This window comes from Scomber japonicus, chromosome 13 (genome assembly GCF_027409825.1).
Source record: "Scomber japonicus isolate fScoJap1 chromosome 13, fScoJap1.pri, whole genome shotgun sequence".
NCBI classification, from domain to species: Eukaryota; Metazoa; Chordata; class Actinopteri; order Scombriformes; family Scombridae; genus Scomber; species Scomber japonicus.
This window is the reverse complement of record NC_070590.1, coordinates 18,641,610-18,664,129: the sequence shown is the minus strand read 5'-3', so window position 1 is coordinate 18,664,129 and position 22,520 is coordinate 18,641,610. Positions and strand designations below refer to the sequence as shown.

The 22,520-nt window shown below is 39.9% G+C and overlaps 1 protein-coding gene across 1 annotated transcript in view; it reads left to right on the top strand.

Annotated features, from left to right (window-relative positions):
- Positions 1-22,520, top strand: part of LOC128370919 (FRAS1-related extracellular matrix protein 2-like) — a 74,419-nt gene that overhangs the window by 34,157 nt on the left and 17,742 nt on the right. The window contains exons 5-8 of the mRNA XM_053331103.1: positions 2,206-2,352; positions 15,418-15,648; positions 19,594-19,719; positions 20,962-21,213. Coding sequence (XP_053187078.1) covers positions 2,206-2,352; positions 15,418-15,648; positions 19,594-19,719; positions 20,962-21,213 — 756 coding nt within the window. The remainder of the gene's footprint in view (positions 1-2,205; positions 2,353-15,417; positions 15,649-19,593; positions 19,720-20,961; positions 21,214-22,520) is intronic.

Here is a 22,520-nt window from a genome sequence, read left to right as displayed (position 1 = left end):
GCACATGAGAAAGGTCTTTTATCCTTCCAAAAGGCTGGAGGAATGAGACAGTGTGAAGCCCACTGACTCAGATCCCTATTGTACTGTATGTGCACAGTTCCTCACCTCCAGTGGGAGGTCACACAGAGGGACTGGGGCACACACCCCAAAACCAGACACATACAAACACTAATATTTCAGGCAGTTTATGCCGCATTTACTGTCCGTGAGCTGGGATAAAAGTTGGAAATGAAAAGTTGTGTGTGCTGGCGTATGTGTGCGACTTATTTATTTATTTATTTAGTTGCACCTGCTAAGTGAAGTCTGAACTTGGCCTACAGGCTTCTGGAGGCATATATGAGCTCTGTGATATTAGCGGTCTCCTCATCCTGGCATGTTGTAGCTGTGTCTGCCAAGTCGGGAAGTGTTGAACTTTTCATCTCTGCTGAGTTTTAGCACCATGTCGGCTTAACATGTCAGAGCTTTATTCGAAAAAAGTACCCCATCAGTGTAGCATTGCTCTCTACACTCTTGCAACACTGTGGGACTCATGATGAACAGTAAAAGAAATGGATAAAAATCGATACAGCAGAACCAGAGATTTTGTACTTTTACTTTTACGACTTATTTTAATTTCACACATTCTTCCTTCAAAACCTGGCATTTATTATCCACAATGCAACAAAATGCTAGTAGCTGTATATCCTCAAGCTGCTATAGCCTCAAGCAGAATTGAGGCACAGGCTACAATGGTCTGGTAACCTCACTTCTTTCTAACTCCACACCCCCAGAGTTTTTACATTTTCAAACTTGTAGCCTTCAACCCCAACTGAGAACTGTGTAAAATCAGCAGCTGTCTCTGAAGCCGCCGAAAGCTTTAAACATCTATTTTCTTATGCAGTAGCACTCGCTAAGATCAGAAAACCTGACTTTCATGTTTAAAATCTGTGTTGTTCCCTTAACCAGAATGCTAGCTGACCTGTACAATATGTGTGATTTTTGTGGAGGTGGTGAGCAGTATCTCCAATATTTATGATGCTATTTATGATACTTTATTGATTGAGATGGAAAGGGAAATGCTTTTATATTGTATCTCAGAGTGTCAGAATGCAGGATCGCTCGCTTTAAGACCTCTATGATGGTGGAGGTGAAGTGCTACAGTATGATGAGGGTGTGTTCTTAACAGCCTTACAGCTTCAGCCCGTAAAAGGTATAAATGACTTGAAGAAAACAAACAGCTTTAAAATCATCCTCAGTAGAGCTAAATGAGATATCCTCTCTGACAGCCCACATTTAACATTTGTACAAACAATCCCCCACCTCTGCTTTTCTTTCAGCCAGCTGAAACACACACTCAGACATTTAGTGTTCACAGAAATTCCACGCATAGTTAGGTATTGTTCATCACCACAAAAGCAGAAGAAAAAAAAACCCTCCTCACTCCCTTTATTTCACTTTTACAGTGTTTTCTCATTATTTCTATTCATCATTGCAGAACTGGATCCTTTTCCCCTGCAGTAGGTGGGTAAATTAGCCACACAATGCAGCATCCTTCCTGACTGCTTGGTGAAGTGGCAGCTCTTAAGTAGTTCTATTATCCATTTACTCTGCAAACCCTGCCTTAATTAAGATGATTGGCTAGAATGTTCTAATCCTCAGAATAATGTGCTATTTTAGTACAAGCGAGAAGAAAAGAAAATATGAAATATTTAGAAATGTTGAATTTGGTAGTATAATAGTATAAATAGTAGTATAAATGAAAAGACTGTTAATTATGGATAGGTATTAAATTGTGTGGTTTATTTTTTGTGAATCTGTAACTACAATCTGCAGCAAATGTTTTATGAACATCTCGACTGAAAAATAATGAAAACTTAATTATTTTTCTTTATTGCAGTTTTATAATAATTTCCCCCATGATGTCCCCTAATTTCATTTCCAATTTTTTAAGAATGTTGAACTTTGCATTTGGTAGTTCAATCAAAGAAAAAAAGTAGGCACACACCCACTCCAATACAGTATTCCACATAGATCTTAATAATGAACAGTTTGTCTACACTAATAGGGTTATAACAGTAGCAACACATTAAGTCAGCTCTTGTAAATTAATGCTAAACTTCTAATGCTAAATTATTTTTTTTTGTTGTTGTTTTTTTTCTTCAAATTAAAATATATTAACAACGAGGATAAACAAAATGATTTTATATCATTATATTTTTTGTCCAGGTGGTAACAAGCTGAAGGGACAGCAGTTCCGTCTGGACTGGTCCTGGATCTCTCTGGAGAAAGAGTACTATGTGGTGGACGAGGAGGACAAGTTCCTGGAGGTGGTCATCAGAAGGAGAGGCTACCTGGGAGAGACGTCTTTCATAGGTTAGTCTGCTTGTCTGTCTACTTTTCTGTCTTACTTGCATTTCAAGATATGGTTTGTGTTTGTAGCCACTCTAGCAGTTGCGTGGCTCTAGGGACGGCAATGTGTGTTTGTTTGTGTGTTAATTCAGTTTCATTCAAATTAAAATTGCTTGGCCCACAAGCCAAAAAAGTTTCTAGCCTCCTGGTTTGGTTTGGGCTGGTGTGGCTCAATGAATATGCACAGTAGTGTTTCTCCTGCTGGCCCTGCCTGGGAGTTCCTGCTCAGCCCATAGACTTTACATTGACATTATATCACAGATGTTAAAATTCTAGGCCAGAGGAAAGATTTACAAATATAAAACCTTCATGGATTAAACATTTGAGGTGTCATCAGTTTACAGACATCTCTTTTATAAAGGTGATTTATAGGCAAATTTATTTAAGGAATGCTTGCAATACTGCCAGTGGCCATATGGAAATACTGGCAGTAAAGCTAAATGACAGCCCTGTATCCCGTTCTCTTAAATGGGACTTATTATGCTTTTCCTTATTTTAAGTCATATGTAATGTTACAGTGTTGGATGTTCATATTCATTGTGGCATTAAAAGTGGCCAATAATGAGATAAATGTATGTATCCCTATGAACAAAAAGCTCAGGCTTCAGACTGCTCTGAACAATTGGTTTCCAGTGTTTTTTTCTACTTTTGGTCCAAGTCGATGTCAGCTCCATGCAGGGTGCTCTGCTCTGCTAACTTCAAGGCTCTTTTTCATTGTTTTGGGGATAGTCACACAAGCCATGATTCAAGTCGAGCTGGCACGCTGTGAATGTTTTTCCATTTCACAGCATGACAAAGTCAAACAAGTAGTTTACCTGTTGGAGGTGTGCTGCTCTTCATCAAACATCTCTTATTGGAGCATGTATTATTTCTAAATGATCCACTTCAAATATCTTCATAAGTGACCCATTTTTAAGCTTCTCCAACTTGGTGAGAAACATGTTTTATTTTCTGTAAATTCTTCACTATAAAAGTCTCCACTTCTAGTCATTTAAATATGAAGCAATAAAGCAGGAAATGTTGGGTAACTTAACATAACTCTGACACAGCTGCACCTCAACAGGTTTCTGGAAAGCTGACCAAAGCTGGAGGAGCCTTAAAGAGATATTAGCTAAGAGTACCTGTTAAAGTCACAGTCTCCTTTTATGTTACATTGCTTTAGATACTGTCATTACTTTACATTATTGTTGCCATCATTTTTTCATCACTATATATTGCCTATATCTGTGTGTAACAAGCATCAAAGAAAAGGTGCACAGGAAATGCTATCGAGTCCAAGACATGACGCAGCCTGAACTATATTTTTTCTTTTGCCATGGTTGTTAGCCCTCACAGTTTTGTCATTTGCTTCACTGAAGAGTTTTATGTGCCTCTGATTCACCTGTAGTGCTCCTCACCAATTCACATACAAACTGAATAGTCAAAGCCAAAAATTGCAACAATTTCTTTCAATACACACAATAACCAGTACTATCCTTTTATCCAAGGTACCTTTGTTTGGCCTTGAGCCATTTTAGAGTTTGCTAAAAAAAAGAAAGAAAACGTAATAGGTTAGACATTGAAGACGAAGGAGGCCTACAGTACATGTAAAGGTGGATATTACAGAGTTAAAACCCACAAAGAAAACACTGAGTCTGTAGTCTAGTAGTTTGCAGGGGTTTGTGGTGTATAGATCTAATAGAGAGAGCGGGTAAAAGCGTAAGTCAATCTTTATAAAGTTTTTCTTTGAATGCTGGTTTTAACCTGTGGGGAAAGGAAAGAGAAGGGAAGAGACTGAGATGATTTTAAGGTCAGACACAAGACAAAGCTGTACTTGTTCTTGGGGAAACCAGCATTAGAAAATATATGCACATTAAAAAAAACTCTTCACAAAACACATTTTTTTCCCATTATGCGATGAAGAAATCTTTTCAATAAAGAAAAGACAATGGCAATATTAGCCAGTTTTCTGAGAAGAAAAAAGGCTGCCATTACATTTTGTTCCACATCAAACATATTTTGCTCTTAAAAATGACCTTATTATCAACACAAGGCAGTTGTTCGCCAAAGTGAATCATCAGCAAACTTTGTGTTTGACATGGTTCCTCTCCAAAAAAAGTTCAATTACCTAGTTAAAATGACTCTTTCCCCCTCATTGAAAAATTAAGACAGCATCAATTAAAATCCAATAATGTTTAATTCAGAAGATTAACTGCTGGATGAACTAAAGCTGTCACATTACTGAAAAGCCTATTATGTTCACTGCAGGCTTCACTTGTCCACATCACACTAGTGAAAGTTAAGTAATGCACCATGATTGGTCTCCCACAATAGTTGTAATGTCGCAAATGATGATCATATGTGCATGCCCTAAACTCACATTTGAGGTGCCTCTTCTATAGATTATTGTGAAAACAGCCTTCTAGTGTCAAACTCTGCACATCCTTCTGTACAGTGAAGCTCAACCATCCAACTGAAGGAAAAAGAAGAGGTTGAGTAGAGGGAGACTTTAAATATGAAGTGAGCACCATGCCTGCTGAAAGACAAAAAATTAGCCAGCTACACAAATTCAATGCCAGAGTTTTTAATAAGCTGTTTGACCATCAGATGGAAATGATGTGAAGTAAGAAACAGCAGCCCAGCATGTTTTTGTGCTTATGTCTGAGTGTTTGTGCAGGTTCTAAGGTTAAAAGGATGATGATGATGATGTCCCCGGACACTCTCTTAGCCCTGACTTAGCTGTGCCCTGTCATGCTTCAGCCCATTCACGCTGGGAGAAGCAGCAGCTGTAAGCAGCTTTTATTCTCTCCCACCTCTCATCATCATACTGATCCCTGTTAATCGCGTCAGGTCAGGTTTTAGCATCACAGTGTAGTAGTTTATGTAAGCTTTAAGACTTATCTACCTGTGTGTATAAGTGTGTGTGTGTGTGTGTGTGTGTGTGTGTGTGTGTGTGTGTGTGTGTGTGTGTGTGTGTGTGTGTGTGTGTGTGTGTGTGTGTGTGTGTGTGTGTGTGTATGTGTGCATGTAGGAGTCTATTTGCGATTTCTCACGGGAAAGGTTTAGAGTGTATCTCTTGGGCACACATGAAAGCTTGCGTTCTGACTCATCTCTCTGCACAGTAGATGTGTGAACACCTGCTTCTCTCTGACCACATACACAACACATACACATACACACACAATCACTTTCAAGCCCTCTTCTTGAATGAACGTCTAATGTGGTATGCTGAAATGCATCAATGTTAAAGTGCGTTTTATCTAAACTGATATAGATACAACTTCAGTTGAAGCATTTTATCCATAAGTACATGGTGAAAGGGAGATTAAAGAAAACCTGCATTTACATAGAAAAGTGCAAACCTGTGTTTTTCTGACAGCACTATTTTTCTCTCATTAACCAAATCCAAAATATACTATATGCATCTATATATTTCTATATAGGTATATGTGCGTCTCTATGCTCAGTGTAGACCTGTTAAGGCTATGATGTTGAAATGTGGTCTTGTTCAGGGCAACACAGGGTGAAAAACAAAAAACTGATCAAAGTCTAATAACTTTCATAGATTTCAATTTGCTGGGTGTGTGAACAGAAGAATTGAGTGATAGAACCAATAAACAGTGGCAACATTCCAGGAACACCATACAATATGATGCAATACAACACAATACCGCCCCAGTAATTGCACCATTGATTTTAGTTTGGCATCAATCGAGTCATTTTAAGCCTGTAGATTGCATTACTGTTAAGCAAATATGCCCTTGAGAGTTAGCGTTTGAGAGGTTCTACTGGTGTTTCCATTGAGAGTTTTGTCCTTGCCACATCACATAATCTAAAAGTATGTCCAGATGTTTGGAGGATGCACTCATCTGCCCTCTTCACTCCACAAATTGTTTCATTTTGACTTTATATTCAATAGAAATAGAGCTGCAACAGTTAACTGATTATTCGATTTGTTGATCTACAAAAAATATTTAAAAATTGTCTTTTCCAGCTAAAATGTAAAAAAATCACTGGTTCCGATATGTTTGTTTTTATTTTATTTTTCTATGACAATAAACAGATTGTATTTGGGTTTTGGACTATGGTCAGAAAACATTTTGAACATTGTGAGTAAGTATGGGCTCGGGGCTCTAATCCTGTCCATCCTCACCACTCACAATGAAAATCTGAGCATGTTCAACTCTGCCAGCTCCAGCTCCTCCTCCTGTCTTTTCATCAGTGCTGTCGCCTCCAAACAGTACAACATAGCTGGCCTCACTATCCTCTTGTAAACCTTCTCTTTCACTTTTGTTGTTACCCTTCTGTCTCACCTCACTCCTTACACTCCTCTCCGCCCTGCCTGCAGTCTTTTCTTCACCTCTCTTCCACACTCCCCGTTACTTTGAACGGTTGACTCATCCACCTTTGCCACCAAAAATCTACCCAGGGCATCCTCATCATTCTGCTTTCCTCCCTCTCAATTACCCACATGTATTCTCTCCAGTGTGTACCTCCACCTGTCCACGCTCTTCTCAATCTGCCCTCTGCTCTCACTATAGATCACAATGTTGTCTGTGAACATCATAGTTCTCAGAGACTGCCTGATGTCGTCAGTCAACCTGTCCATCACCATTGCAAACAAGAAAAAGGCTCAGAGCTGATCCTTGATGTAGTCCCACCTCCACTTTGAACCCATCCATCACTCCTAACCATGCACCTTACTGCTGTCACACAGCCCTCATACATATCCTACATAACTCTCACATTCTTCTCTGCCACTCCCAACTTCGTACATCACACCTCTTCTCTTGGCATCCTTTTACATGATGTTTTGTGGATCCTCAAAGACACAATGCAACTCCTTCTGACCCTCTCTACACTTCCTCATAAATATTCTTAAAGCAAACAAAAAATATGTAGTGCTCTTTTCTGGCATGAAACCATATTGCTGCTCATTAATCATCACCTCTCCTCTTAACCTAGTTTCCACCACTTCTGTAGTTCCTTAAGCTCTGCATATCACCCTTATGCTTGGAATCAGTACCAGTACACTTAATCTCCACTCCTCCATCATCCTCTCACTTTCCAGGATTGTGTTAAACAATTTTAAGAACTCCACTGCCATCTCTCCTAAACATCACCATGCCTCTACATGTCATCTGAAACAACCGTCTTTTTACTCTTTATTCTCTTCATAGTTGCCTTCTCCTCATCCTTGCTAATCCACCATACTTTCTGATTCACTATGCTCACATCATTGTCCAACCTTCTCTCTCATTTTCTTCATCAATAGGTCCCTTAAAAGTCTCCTTCCACCATTTCAAAACAATCTCCTTACTAGTCAGCACATTTCTCATTCTACCTTGCTGCACATCAGGGGCAGATGTAGGAGTTGACAAGATCCTGACCTAAGGCCAGAGCACCCAGAGCCAGGGCCAATTATTTTAGGATGGTTCACTTGAGCAAAATTTAATTTTACTGCATTGTAAACTACTGCAAATATTAGTAGTAGTAGCAATGATTTATTTTGGTCCTCATTAACAATTTTCAAAAAAGATGTGTCAGTGTTCAATCTCTCATACAGCTCACCATATATCTCCTTAGCCTTCACCACCTCTCTCTTTGCCTCAAGCCACACCTCCTGGTATTCCTGCCTACCTTCTACATCTGTCTGGCTATGCCGCTTCGCCACCTTCTTTCTTTGTATATTTTTTGTTCTTCCTCATTCCACCACCAGATGTCCCTGTATCTCGTTTTCTGTCCAGATGACACACCAGCTAACTTCACTACTACCCTGCGCCTGTCTTAACTTTCACTCCATTATTTAACTTCCACTAGTTGACCTCTTCTTGGTTTCTAAAGTCATCCCACATACCACACCACCATCCAATGCTGCCTAGCTATGTTCTCTCCTGCCACCACCTTGCAGTCTCTAATCTTTTTGAGATTGCACCTCCTACATAAGACATAGTCCACATGTGTGCACCTTTCTCCACTCTTAAACGTCAACCTGTGCTCCTTCGTCTCCTTCAAATGCATATTTACCACATCCATTTTCTGTCCATCCACATTCCTCTTCTTGAAACCTTACCTACCTATCACTTCCTCATCCCTTCTGTTCCCTACACCAACATGCCCATTGAAGTCTGCTCCAATCACCACTCTCTCCTCCTTTGGTACACTTCCCGCCACTTCATCTACCTCACTCCAAAATCTTCCTCTTCCATCTCACACCCAATTTGTGGGGCAAGTTAATAGCTGAAATAGTCAATAGGTTAATAGAAGTAGAAAGTAATAAACAGATTTTTACCTTAGAAGAATGAGTGAAAGTTATACTAACAAAAAGTTTCAAAAATCATATGTCAAACAGAGAAAGACCTTTATATATCATTAACGTCAAAAGCAAAAGAACATATAATAATAATGATGTTGATGATACCCTGCAGTCAGAAAGAACAACACCTTTTTAGTTGTGTGCACTCTGTACTCCTTCACATAGCTATGAGTGTTAACTCTCAGCTTTATTTTAGTGCTTTTACACCCGCATGAGATACACATTGTAGGAAATGCCACCCTTTACTACCCCTGGATTTTGGGGAACAGAAAATACTGTATAATATTTGGTTGCAAAATCCTTTTTGGTGACATGGACATCAGCAGAGACTTGGCATCTTCCCTGATGATGCCCTTCCAGGCTTCTAGTGCAGCCAGATTCTCTGTTGTCAGTCTGGTCTTCAGCAGTGGAGCACAGTATCAGTTGGATTGAGGTCAGGTGACTGATTTGGCTGGGTTAAAACATTCCACTGTTTGGCCATATAACCTCTACGGTTGCCTCTTTTTTCAAGTTTAGGATCCTGCCACATTGTCCGAAAGTTGGCTGACTATGTATGAAAAATGTAGCAAGTCCTACACTGTATGTCACTGTCAATATTGATATGAAACACCCTGAATTCTCAACGTCAGCACTTCAGCACCTCATATTCATTGTTTCATTTCAAATTGAAGTAAAACATCAGTTTCCCAATGCCTTCTGACTTTACTGTATGTGCATAGTGTGTGTGTGTGTGTGTGTGTGTGTGTGTGTGTGTGTGTTTGCATGTGGTGTGCTCATTGAGGATAAAGGTGGACAATAACAAAGATAAAAAGTCACAACCTAAACCGATCTTCAGATGAAAAGATGAATAATAATGGAAAAGAAAAATGTAGTAAGTATTAAAAAAAAGAAAAACAGGTGAAGGAAATGGAAAAAATAGATCGATAGACAGATAGACAGACAGACATCGATGTCAGAAGCTTGCTGCAGTGCAAGGGGTTAGCTGATGTAGCCGGTATGGTGCCAAGAGAAGGTGGAGGACAGCTGTTACACATACGCCATCACAACAGGATGTACAGGTAGAGAGGCTTTATGAAGGAGGAATGCAGAGATGAGATCAAGGTTCAAAGATGCCCCCACAAAGCACAGCTCAGGCAGAATGGGGCTGGACCAGAGCATGGGGATCAGATAGGTACCCCACCGTTTTCAAGCTTACACCAGACTTTCTCACTTCTCATGAAAGAACAAATCTGCCCGACCACAAGACTAAGATATCAACCTTCAACTTAATTCTTCATGGGCGCACACCCTCTTCCCCACCTGCTGTGTCTTCCTCTAATTGAGTTCTGTCACTTTCTCATGTCCCCCAGTGGTACCGACCCACTGACTTCTCATCCCACTTAACCTGTCTCGCCTTTTTTTCTTTTTCATCCGTAATCCTGTCTCACCTTCAGCTCACTGTGAAGAGCGTTTGGTCCTTTTTGCACCTAACCCGCTTTTCCTCATCAAAGACACCCCCTGTCTTCTTTCTGCTCTCTTCATTGCTTTATTGCCCTGGGTCTGTGTGCAATAGGCTAACTTTCCTCTACCAAATCTCCATTTGTGTGTCTCCTCTTCTCTTCTTCTTTCTGCTATACTCCAGTGCGGTGCTCACTAGCTGTTTGTTTTCACTCTGTTTTTATTTGTGTATTTCATGGTGTGCATCTTGTATACATTGTGTGCTGGTTCCTCTCCATCTTTGTTTTTGTTTTGTCACATGTTCTTGCTCTGTACACTTCACGAAACCTGCCACTCTCAAGTCCTGATCCTCTCCACACCTCTCCTTTTCTTTTCTCTTCTTCCTGTCTTCTTTGCTGTGTGAGTTAATGTAGGAAACCCATGGGGAAACGAGGTAGAATTGGTTCTCATTCTTCTTTTCTATTCCTTCCATAAATCAAAGCTCACTCCTTGAAGACTTCTTCCTTTCTGCAATATCCTTTACTCTGAGAAATAAATGGAGGATTGTAAACAAGGCACACTTTTGCCATGTTAACATCATCTTCTATGGGCTGTAGTTATAAGCCTAATTATTGTTGCCAATCAAAGTGGGCAGAGAAATGATTTTATTTCACCAGGATAGATTAGACAGTGTTTCCTTCTGAGCCTCTTCTCTAAAGTTCTCCACCTCAGCCGCTTTGATGTGAAATGACCTTACAGTATAATGAGCATGAAGGTACCTGCACTCATAAATTCTGTGATGAATTGTATATTTACATTCATCCAAACCACAGTACAGAAGAAAAGGAGGGAAGTTTGCAGCTATAAACAGAATATGTGTGTGTTTGTGTGCAGCCCTTTGTATCTGTGAGATTGTGTGTGTGTGTGTGTGTGTGTGTGTGTGTGTGTGTGTGTGTGTGTGTGTGTGTGTGTGTGTGTGTGTGTGTGTGTGTGTGTGTGTGTGTGTGTGTGTGTGTGTGTGTGTGTGTGTGTGTTATGGAGACACAAACACAAGGGACTGTAGCTTTGAAGAACATCAAGATCAAAAGCCCCCGGGTGGGTATATATTCACCTGCTGAGAAGAAACCCCAGGAAAGGAGCATCTCTTCTCTCCAGGGAGTCCAGAAAGAGTGGCACAATTAGGCTCCACCCATTTAAGATCAACACTTCCTCTCTCCTCCAGGCAGGTGTCTGTTTATGTGGGTTTCATTTGATGAGGATCAACTTATCATCAGGGTAGAAAGATGAGACAGACAGAAATGAATGGTTACAAGACACTTTCCTCATCTTTTGGTAATGCTTTATTTTACAGGTGCTTTAATTTTTTAGGACATTTTACAGAAGGTGTGATGCAACTTATTACGAAACAGGAAAAGAGAAAAAAGGCACAAGGCACATAACAGCCCACTTGGAGTTTGCCAGAAGGCACCTAAAGGACTTTCAGACCTTGAGAAACAAGATTCTCTGGTCTGATGAAACCAAGATTGATCTCTTTGGCCTGAATGTCAATCATCGTGTCTGGAGGAAACCAGGCTCCTCTCATCACCTGGCTAATACCATCCCCACGGTGAAGCATGGTGGTGGCAGCATCATGCTGTGGGGATGTTTTTCAGTGGCAGGAACTGGGAGACTAGTCAGGATCAAGGGAAAGATGAACGGAGCAAAGTACAGAGAGATTCTTGATGAAAACCTGCTCCAGAGCGCTCAGGACTTCAGACTGGGGCGAAGGTTTTCCTTCTAACAGGACAACGACCCTAAGCACACAGCCAAGACAATGAAGGAGTGGCTTTGGGACAAGTCTGTGAATGTCCTAGCGTGGCCCAGCCAGAACCCAGACTTGAACCTGATTGAACATCTCTGGAAAGACCTGAAAGTAGCTGTGCAGTGATGCTGAAGACTTGGGGCTGTAATCGCTGCCAAGGCTGCCTCAACAAAGTACTGAGTAAAGGGTGTGAATACTTCTGTACGCAATATTTCAGTTTTTTATTTTTAATACATTTGCAACATTTTCTAAAAAACCTTTTCCGCTTTGTCATAATGGGGTATTGTGTGTAGATTGATGAGAGAGAGAAAAAAGGAATTTAATCAATTTTGGAATAAGGCTGTAACAACTTTCCGGATGCACTGTATATGAGCATAAAAGACAATTCGTTAAAAAATGAGCCCATTTCCCATTTACTACCAAATTACATAACTCAACAAAATTTCCCAATAATAAACAATTACAGATACTTTCAGGAAATCATCTGGAAATTAGTAGGAAATCAAGTGATGCATAAAATAAATTTACTGACATCCTGGATACATGCTTACTCATTATCTTTTAAGGGTTTTATGAAAATGATCTTGTTCTAATATGTTTTTTGACACATAAAACTACACATTTGAAGCAGAGTATTTTCTGTCTTGTTAACAACTGTAAAGAGTCGTATTTATTAAGAATTTTTGCAAATGAGCAACTACATATGAAGCCATATATAAGTGAGTGAGTGGATATTCACCTTTTCACCAACTTTTTTGTATTTTTTTCCCATAATTTCTGATAGATTGTGCCACCCTTGCTGTAAAATTTCCTACAAAGTGACGTTAAAGCGTTAAATACCTGCAAATTACTCAGACAATCAATCAACCCCATTTTTTCAGCAATAGCCATTCAACGTATAACCATTCTGTAATTGCCACTGTAAATAGTAGTCTTTATTGTTACTGGCAGAGTCCATCTTCCTCACATGGGATTGAATACCCATTACTACCCATGCACAAAGGAAATGATCCATACACATACTGGACATAAATAATTTCCTAAGCAGAAGACCAATCTGAGTGCATGCACATATTTCATGTAGAGCGGAATTCAACCAATCATGACTTCAGTATTACTGTGTCAGACATTTCCGACAGAGTAACTGCTCTTGATATACGTCAAATTGAAATCATAACAATGATATTTAGTTCCTATAAAGTTATTACTATGGCTGCAACTAACAGCCATTATTATTTTCATTATTGATTCATTTGTTGAATATTTTCCTAATCAATCAATTCATTTTGTGGCCAATGAAATGGTGAAAAATGTCAATCTCTGTTTCCCAAAGTCTGAGTTGACATCCTCAAATGTCTTGTTTTATCCCGACCAACATTCCACACCTCAAGGATATTCAGTTTATTGTCATAAAGACCAATGACACAATATTCACAGTTAACAAAACCTAAGACTCTTTTCATTATTAAAACAGTCAGTGATTAATTTAATAGCTGGCTACTAATCGATTCATTGACTAATCCTTGCAGCTCTGGTACCCTTCAGTTTTGTTTTTTTTACATTTCTGTTTTTGTCCTGCTAGTGGCACAACTATAATATGCAACTATATTTCTCTGTGTGTCTCTTGTGTCTCACCAAAACATAACCGCAAGATATCAAAACAATTTCAGCACAAATTGCACAAATTGAAGTTTGAGCTGAACAAAATTTTTGGAACTCCTGCTGGCCTGACTGCTACCACCGCAATCAAACAGAAATGTCCATCTTTGAGAACTATCAAAATCCAGTGGCAAATTGCTATTGGTACATTTATGCTTCCTGGAGTCCCGGATGAATTGCTTTCATCTGAAGTGCTGAAGTTTCTGGAACTGATGCAAAAGTTATTAATCTCTATTGCATGTGATATGTGTAATATGGATGTAATCTTACAAATAAACAGCATTTGTGACATTTTCATTATACCCCCAGATGCTTTTCTACTATAATTCATTTCTGATGAACACTGCTGATATTGTATGATGAAAGACTATAATTCACATTTCTAATGTATACCCAAAGCTTTATACAACTTTTACCTAAGTCATCACTAGAAAACCTGACCCGGGTTAGGTTGATAGGATAGCTCGGCAGTGAACAAGCGAACCAAGATTTGTCCTGACTTAACTTCCATTAGTGATATCTTTGGATTTCTCCAAAAGACTGTCATCTGCCCCCAGAAAAGTACATATTTTGTGTTGTGTCAATGCAGCTGCAGTCAGCAACAGCGACAGCATTATATTTTCCTGCTGTTAAAAAGCAGAGAAACAGTGAAGGCTAATAAATAACAGTACCTTGGTATGATGTGCAGGGTGGTTGACAAAAATAGAGTGAAAGAGGTTTCTATATTTTATTTGCAGGTGGCCTGTAGATCCAATCAAACTGGTATGGAGGCATTGGATTGCTCTCTGAGCTGTTGTTGGTCAACTAGAAAGACATTTTTGGTCAAAGCCAGACAGTATATTGGTCCAGTAAGTCTGCCCTCACCAAGATAGCAATTAAAGGACCCTAGAAATACCAAGCATAACACCAAAAACTAATTCAAATATGAATTTCAACTATAGTCGGGTTGTAAATGAATACAGTCAGTGATGGTCCTCACAGGTAGAGTAACATGAACGAGTGTGTTTGTATAACTGCATGTGTGAGCTTATTTTCAGAAATTTTGAACATAACACTCACTTGTCAGATCTTACTGTGTGTATGATCTAATGTATCCAGTTTCACGTGCTTGTGCTTGTCACTTTTTTTCCTCTGTTGTTGAAGGTTTTTGAGTGTCTCAACAAAAAAGGAAATAAATCATTTGTATTTTCAGGCACAAGCACAAGTCTGGCATGGTTCTGCTTGTCTTGTTCTCGTGAGGCATTGTGAGTTTAGACAAAGGAACATGAACAGCATATTTCCATATGTAATACATTATATGGCTTATGCCACCTGGGCCTCCTTGATGTGTGTTTGATGTGAAACCCAGTGGTACAAGTAAGCTCTCCTGCTTTGAAGGTGTATCGATGAGCATGAATGTTAGATGGATCATGAAGAATTCACATGAAAGAACTATTATGAATGAAATAGGAGATATTTGAAAAGAAAAGGATGTGAGATACACACACACACACAGACACACAGACACATAACCCTTGGGAACCGACCATGGAAGATAATCTTTCTCTGTAAGGTGGAATATGCTTATTTAAACGCCTCAGTTACAAATTCATTTCACACATTCCTGAGGCTCTGTAAGTGATCAGTGAAGAATAATAGACGCAACACTCTTTTTCTTACCACTCTCTGAACAACATTAAAGGGTGTGAATATCTAATCTGTTTTTATCTGTTTCTCTCTTTTGCCTGTCACCCTTTCATGTTCACTTTCTTTGTTTTGCTTCCACTTCTTCCTGTCTGTCCTGTCTCTTTTTTAAAAACTTGTCTGGCCTGTCCTGTTCATCTTTTTCTATACATTTATCGCTGTCTGTACATCTCAGGCATTGGCACCCAGGATGGTAGTGCAACGAAAGATGAGGATTTCAAGGGTAAGTCCCAGAGGCAGGTCCAGTTCAACCCGGGACAGACAAGCGCCATGTGGAGGGTTCGGATCCTGACTGATGGGAAGTACGAGCAGGCGGAGACCTTCCAGATTTTGCTATCGGAGCCAGTGATGGGAGTGCTGGAGTTCCCTGCTACAGCAACAGTTGAGATCCTGGATCCCAATGATGGTCAGTACTCATCATGCACACACTTGAGCAACATCCGTCTATAACAGCGGGTCAAAAAATCAAACTTGATTCGTGGCTGTGTGCCAGCTCAAGCACACTGCATGGGATTCTAAAGTGCTGTATAGAAATTCAAATTAATTCAAACAAATGTATTCTGTATTTTCTTTATTACATTACAAATTTAAATCAAAATCAGACCCCATGGACAAGCAGTATGGAGAATTGATTTGACTTGATAAGAGAAGTGTTTTGCTTCGCCCAACAGACCAGATAAATATGATTGCAGAGCCAGTGAGGTTTCCACAACACAAAAGCTTATATTCCTTGTACAACCCAGTGAAAAATGCTTTTTACCATGTATCACATTTACTGTGTGAAGCATCAGTAAACACAACACCCACCGAATGAAGAATTGTCAATATAAATATTGTTTACTGTAGATTCAAATCCATGTCAAATCTTCCCTCCGGCAAGGAGGATAGATACAGCCTTGACATGACAGTTAGTAGAGATTTACCATGGCCATGAAGTTTGTTTTTTCATTACTGTTGTGTCTTTATACTCACTGGTTGTAGTGAGTGCAATTACTCACATCCAACACCCAACAATAGAAAAATCAGTATAATTATAGTTATTTTTTTCTGTTAGCATCAAGCTGAATCAAAGGTTCTCCTTAAGTACTGATATTGTTGTTTACCAGTGAACGTTGGTCAAACTATAATGGCTATGTACAAAAGCATCTCTCTTTATATTTCACAAAACTTCAGTCAATCTTTCTTAATTAGTTTGTAATCTGCCATTTTCAACCTTCTAGTTCTTTGTGTCTTTGTCTTCAAATTGAATAATGAAATATTGAGTAGTGTGACAAAGTGCCTGCTCTTTAATCTTCTGCAACTTTCATGTTTTTTATGTATTGCTCTCTTCTTCAGTACAACTTTTAAATTTGCAACAAAGATGGAAACGCTGAAGCTATTATTATGGTGACAAACAACAGCTGCTCTCATCACGCTCTCTCCCTCATTTTATCTTCTTGTTCTCTCTTTCACCATGTCTTGACCCTCCCCTCACATTCTGCCTCCTCAATCTATCCTCCCCTGTGGGTTAATTATGGTGTGTGTGGAGGGCAGTAGTTGGTTTGTTTTCTGTTATCTCCGGGGATTGTCTAATGTGACAGAGATGTGCCACTCTGTACTCTAATGGTCCAGTGAAGCTTTAGCTATGCCTGTGGCGTTAGCACTACTCCGGCTTCTTTCTCTAATGATGAAAACTGGCTTTGTCTGGTCTTCTGGTTAGCCTGAAGATTCCCTCCCTAGAGGATAAGTCAGCTCAGCTAATATCAGCTTTAGAGGAGGAGAGAGCATAGCTAAGCTTTCCCCAAAAGTGTTTCAAAATTAAGGAAAGCATAACAAGCAGAGTTTGTTCTTACAGCATGGGCAGTCTCTGGATGCCTGGAGCAATTCAATATTGTTTTCTTTTTCTTGTGGCTGTAAGAACACATACCCTCTGCATAAGCCTGTTGCTACTTTGATTAATAATGAGGAGTGGGTTTGTCCCATAGCGCAGTTGCACCCATTCTCAGTGCTTCAGCAGACACAAACTCTAGTTTTCCTCCTGCACAACTTTAGGATTTTCTTTCTTATATAATCCATGCACAGTGCTGACTAAAGATGAAGGTGGCGGCCTGCTGTTTGACTGTTGACTGTTGCTGCAACCAGTATCAGCATCTAGCCACAGTCAGGGATATCTTTCTTGCTTCCTCTACACAACAGGGACACTTTGTATCAGTGTAGCTGTTAACATCTTCACATTCTTAAACAGTAACTCTCTTAGATTGGAGCCTTTAGCGAGGTCATTCCACTGAATAATGAATAAATCTTTTTTTAAACTTTTTTTTCTGAAACTACAAGCCAACTTGTAGTCAAGTACACTCTTATAAAATGATATGAGCTTTTGTTTCAGTTAGCATATTAAACAAGGACCTCCTTTTTTGAGGTGCAGTTAACTGTAGTCTGTAGAGGCTGTTTTGTTTGACATTTACAGTTACATTTTAGACATACTGTATATCTGATGGGCATAACCAACATTACATGTGTAAAATGCACAATTTTACACACCACAACAACCAGATAACCATAAACAAAGAAAATATCCCTGCATCAATAGAATATTCATGATATTATCAATAATGGAGAAGTTCTGGGCATAGAAACAAAAGCCAAACAGATTTTTTGTGTTTTCGTTTTCTTTTGGCAAGACAATAGATATATCAGGTTTGAGTAGTCACTATTTTAACACCTTCTGTAAAAGCATGTGTTTGTATTTCTCTCTATGAATGTTTTAAAATGACTGTGTGTTTTCCCCAAGGAGATGAACTGAAAATTTGCCTCTCTAAATCTTAGGTTGACTTATAGGCACTACAAGAGTGAAGTGCAGTGGTGTACTGGCCATCAGGCATATCGAGACAAATCCCAATGGGCCGCAGCATGGGTGGGCTGGTGGACCGTCAAAAACATCCTTAAAGTTTTTACTGCCCCTGTCTATCTCTTTAACGACCCTCTCTGTGTGCCTGTCATTCAGGGTGCATAAGAGAGCATGCGGTGGGGGTTTTCTGGGACTGGGCTCACTGGCCAATCACAACCAAGATATATACTGTAAATATGTAATCAACCCTCCCTGACCTGACCCGAGCCACCCCCTACACCTCTCGGCCAGTCCCAGCGGACAAGTCCAGGGCTGAATTTCTTTCCCAGTACACCCCTGGTGAAGTGTGAGGTGAAATGTGAAAGGACTGTGAGGAGACGAGGTGTATAGTATATGTGTGCAGAGAGGGAAGAAAATCGGGGTATAGTGAGCAGTGTGTGTTTGTGTGCATGCGCGTGTGTGGAATAGGTAAGTGGTGGACCCTAATCCCCTGCTATGAGTTCCTGTACCCCCTGGGGAGTGACAGATTGTGGGCAGCGACAGAGAGGAGAAATGGAGGAGAGGGGAGAAGATTGAGAGGAGAGAAAATGATTTAGGGAGTTTTACTGTAGAAGAAGAGAGATGTTTGATCCCCTGCGGTGTGCAAGATTGTTTTGTGTTGATGACTCCATCCCAAGGAGTCATCTCAGGTGTTCATCTCTTTTTGAACACTGGGTGTTGAATCAAACATCCAAATCTGTTTTGTGTTGACTTTTCATGCTCCAGCCCTCGCCATTTTAATGCAACTTTTTGCTGCACAAGCGTGCCATGGGGGTCTCAGTTCTCATCACTCACTCACTCATTCATTCATCCACTCACTCAAAAAGAGATGGGAGGTTGAACAAAGTCATAAGGAGATCTAGGACGAGCTGGAACTCGGTCTGCTCTGTTCATATTTTTATTGGTCCCTGTGCGTCTGTGGAAAATAGCTCCAACATTTATTGTTTCTGTAATGTCAGTAAGTTCTTCGTTTTGATAGATGGTGCTTTCACTGGCTTTGAGTCTCACTCTCAATCACAAACTCTTCTCACAGATGAATAGAGGAGTAGAGAAAGAGAGAAAGAAAATAAGAGAAATGGTTTATCTGACCCTTCTATGTGTAGGGGAGTCAGTGTGTGAAACTCCCAGCTGATTTGCTCTGTAAGGATGAACTAAGAGGCTCGCATATGTAATTGTCTGCGACACACTATGTAGTAAGAAAAACCTTCAGAGTGGTCTCTTTGAAGAGCACCTCTGGTGGCATCAAACCTAAAACTGTGATGGAGAGTTATTTTTGAATATGAATAAGCACACTACAGGACCACCACTTCAATAGATACGAATAAAAAAAAAAGTCAGCTGCAGCTCACTAATGCTGAGCCAGAACAAAAGCCTGTATCAGTCCTTGATGCCCTAATGTTCAGTGGATTTTGGAAATTGTTATACATATCATTACCCTTTTCTTTTTTCCTCTGACGCCCTCCACTCTTCTCTCTTCTCCTCTAGAGTCGACTGTGTTCTTCCCTGAACAGATCCACTCAGTAGAGGAGGATATTGGGGAGCTTTTCATCCCAGTGCACCGCAGTGGAGACATCAGTGAGGAGCTCATGGTGGTCTGCTACACTCAGCAGGGTATGGACTAGCCTTTTTTCACCTCATCTAACCCATTTAGTATGCTCCCTCAGTGTATGCTGCCTGGCTGCCTGGCTGCCTGCCTGCCTGTCTGTCTGTCTGTCTGTCTGTCTGTCTGTCTGTCTGTCTGCCTGTCTATCTGTCTGCCTGCCTGTCTGTCTGCCTGCCTGTCTGTCTGTCTGTCTGTCTGTCTGTCTGTCTGTCTGTCTGCCTGCCTGCCTGCCTGCCTGCCTGTCTGTCTGTCTGTCTGTCTGTCTGTCTGTCTGTCTGTCTGCCTGCCTGTCTGTCTGTCTGTCTGTCTGTCTGCCTGCCTGTCTGTCTGCCTGCCTGTCTGCCTGCCTGCCTCATATCAGATGTTAGTTGTTGTTACTTAAAAAGTCAGTGGATAATTTGGACTACATAAATTCACTTGGAATTAAAAACAAATGAGGTATACTGACATCAATAACGATTTGAGAAGTGAAACAGGTTTCTGTCTTTTAAAGGTGGTATCTATGTATATTTTTTAATGTAATGTTTATGGATGATAGAGTTTCAGGTGCATCTGGCGCACCTATCCTGCTAGACAGTGCCAGTGATGTCTACTGGCATACTAGAAGAGATGCAATTCACACCACATTTGCATTTTCATAAATCACATCTAGCAGCATAACCTCAGAAGTATCACACTTTTACGGTAGTTAATTCAAATCAAAGATGTGTTTCTACACAACCTCCAGTCTCTTTGTGATCATTCAAATCTCCTTCCAATAATTTGCAGATTGTGATGATGTGTGAAAAGATACATATTTCAGCCTGTACCTTCTCCCCACACAGTTAAATACCTAAAACATGGCTTAATGAAGGCACTATTGTTACACCACAGGTTTTCATTTTAACAAAACCTTAGGGGGTGGTCTATGTTCTCATTGTGCTCAGTCATTAAAACTAATACACTGACCTGATGAGCTTGCTGTAATGAAAGATCAAATTTTCACAAGTTATAATGGCGACATTAACATTGTCTGAATTTTCCTTGAACTGAAAGAAAATATGGCATGTCATTACTGATTGTCACAAACCCTTCACACTACTTTTCACATTTAATTTAGCTCAATATGAATATGCAATGGATATATTATAGGAAAAGCTCAAGTTTTCTGATGTCTTTCACAAATAAAAATGTTTTTAGTATGTACTTTCAACAATTTTACCCAAAAACCTGCCACTGTCTTCACCTTTCCTCTGCTGGTCTCTCTAAAGGCTCTGCCTCAGGGACAATTCCCACAACCGTCCTGTCTTACTCTGACTACATATCCCGCCCCGAAGAGCATAGCAGCATCCTTCGTTTCGACAAGGGTGAGAGGGAGAAGCAGTGTCGCGTGGTTATCATTGATGACTCTTTGTACGAGGGAGAAGAGAATTTCAACATCACACTGTCACTGCCTGTCGGGGGGCGTCTGGGAATGCACTACCCCACCACCAAAGTCAATATCTTGGAAGACATGGATGATGGTAAGGCATGCTGATGCTGCACTGATGCAGTACAGTATCTGTCACTCAGTCAGTAATTACCCATGTTCATTGCTGTGCTTAATAACTTCCCCTGTATTTATATTTCCAATGATCTTTCTGTACAAGTTTTAATAACTTTTTAGAGAAAAGTTTTAAATGAAGCTTTGGTTAAACACTTTTCCCCATGAGTGCAATATATCCAAATCACACGGATGAAAGGTTTTACTGAACTTTGCAAAAGGCTTTTTGTCTCCAAGGAGACACTGAGAAAATACAATTTATTTCATATTTGTGTAGGACTTTAAGGTTAAAAAACACTTGCTTATGCACACATGTAACCGCAAAGTGTGAATTCACAGTGTAAGAAGTTCTGGTGTTTTGAATTGTCATCAAAGCCTTTACAAAGCCAAAGTTCCCTTAATTAAGCTTATTCACAAACATATTGCTGTTGAGTTATGCAGGATAAGGAGTGCCGGGAACACCCTGACATAGACCCTAAGTACCCACAACAGACACATGGAATCAAACTCCTGTCTCACTGTCATTCAGACAGTTTTTAATCACAGATGAGATTCACACAGGAGTCCAGTGGGACTTCATTATTACACATATCCTTGGTCTGCTTTAATCATGTTACAGCATCATATGGACAGAGAAGATTATATCCTCTGAAAGATAGGCAGATATGTAAAAGATTTATCTAAAGATTTACCACCCTGCTGGGAAAGACCTGTTCCAATCTACAGGCATTCTTCATCACTATACTGCATTGATTCACTTTAGAAAGATTGTCTCTGCTCAAGGTTTTTTTTCATGCCATGCTATGGAGTGTTACAGTACAAATCTGATGTTTTTTTTTATCAGAGACAAGGGAGGAGTTGTCCAAGAGAGAAACATATAAAATCTTCTTCCCTATCCTTATGTACTATCTAACTACACAAATGCACCCCATGCCCCATGTTGCCCTGTTTTATTGTAAGTAAAGTTCTAGTATGACTTGAAGCACTAACAGCGATAGCCAACATTTTAAGATGTGCTCTGAGGAAGATATATCAACAAATAAATAACGGAACTGAGCTACATTCAGTAGCTGGCTACAATGTTCCAGTTATATGAACATTTCCATTCTCTGCTCTTGTTCCTTTTTATTATAATGTTAGTGTAAATCTTATGTAAGTAGAAACCTCATTAGTTTGCAGTATTCTGCAATGGAAATTGAGCATCTACATATATTTCCCATCCAGCCATCCTTGAGGATCTGATTGTCATTAGTAGGGCAATACAATGCAATATGTGTAGTATGTGGG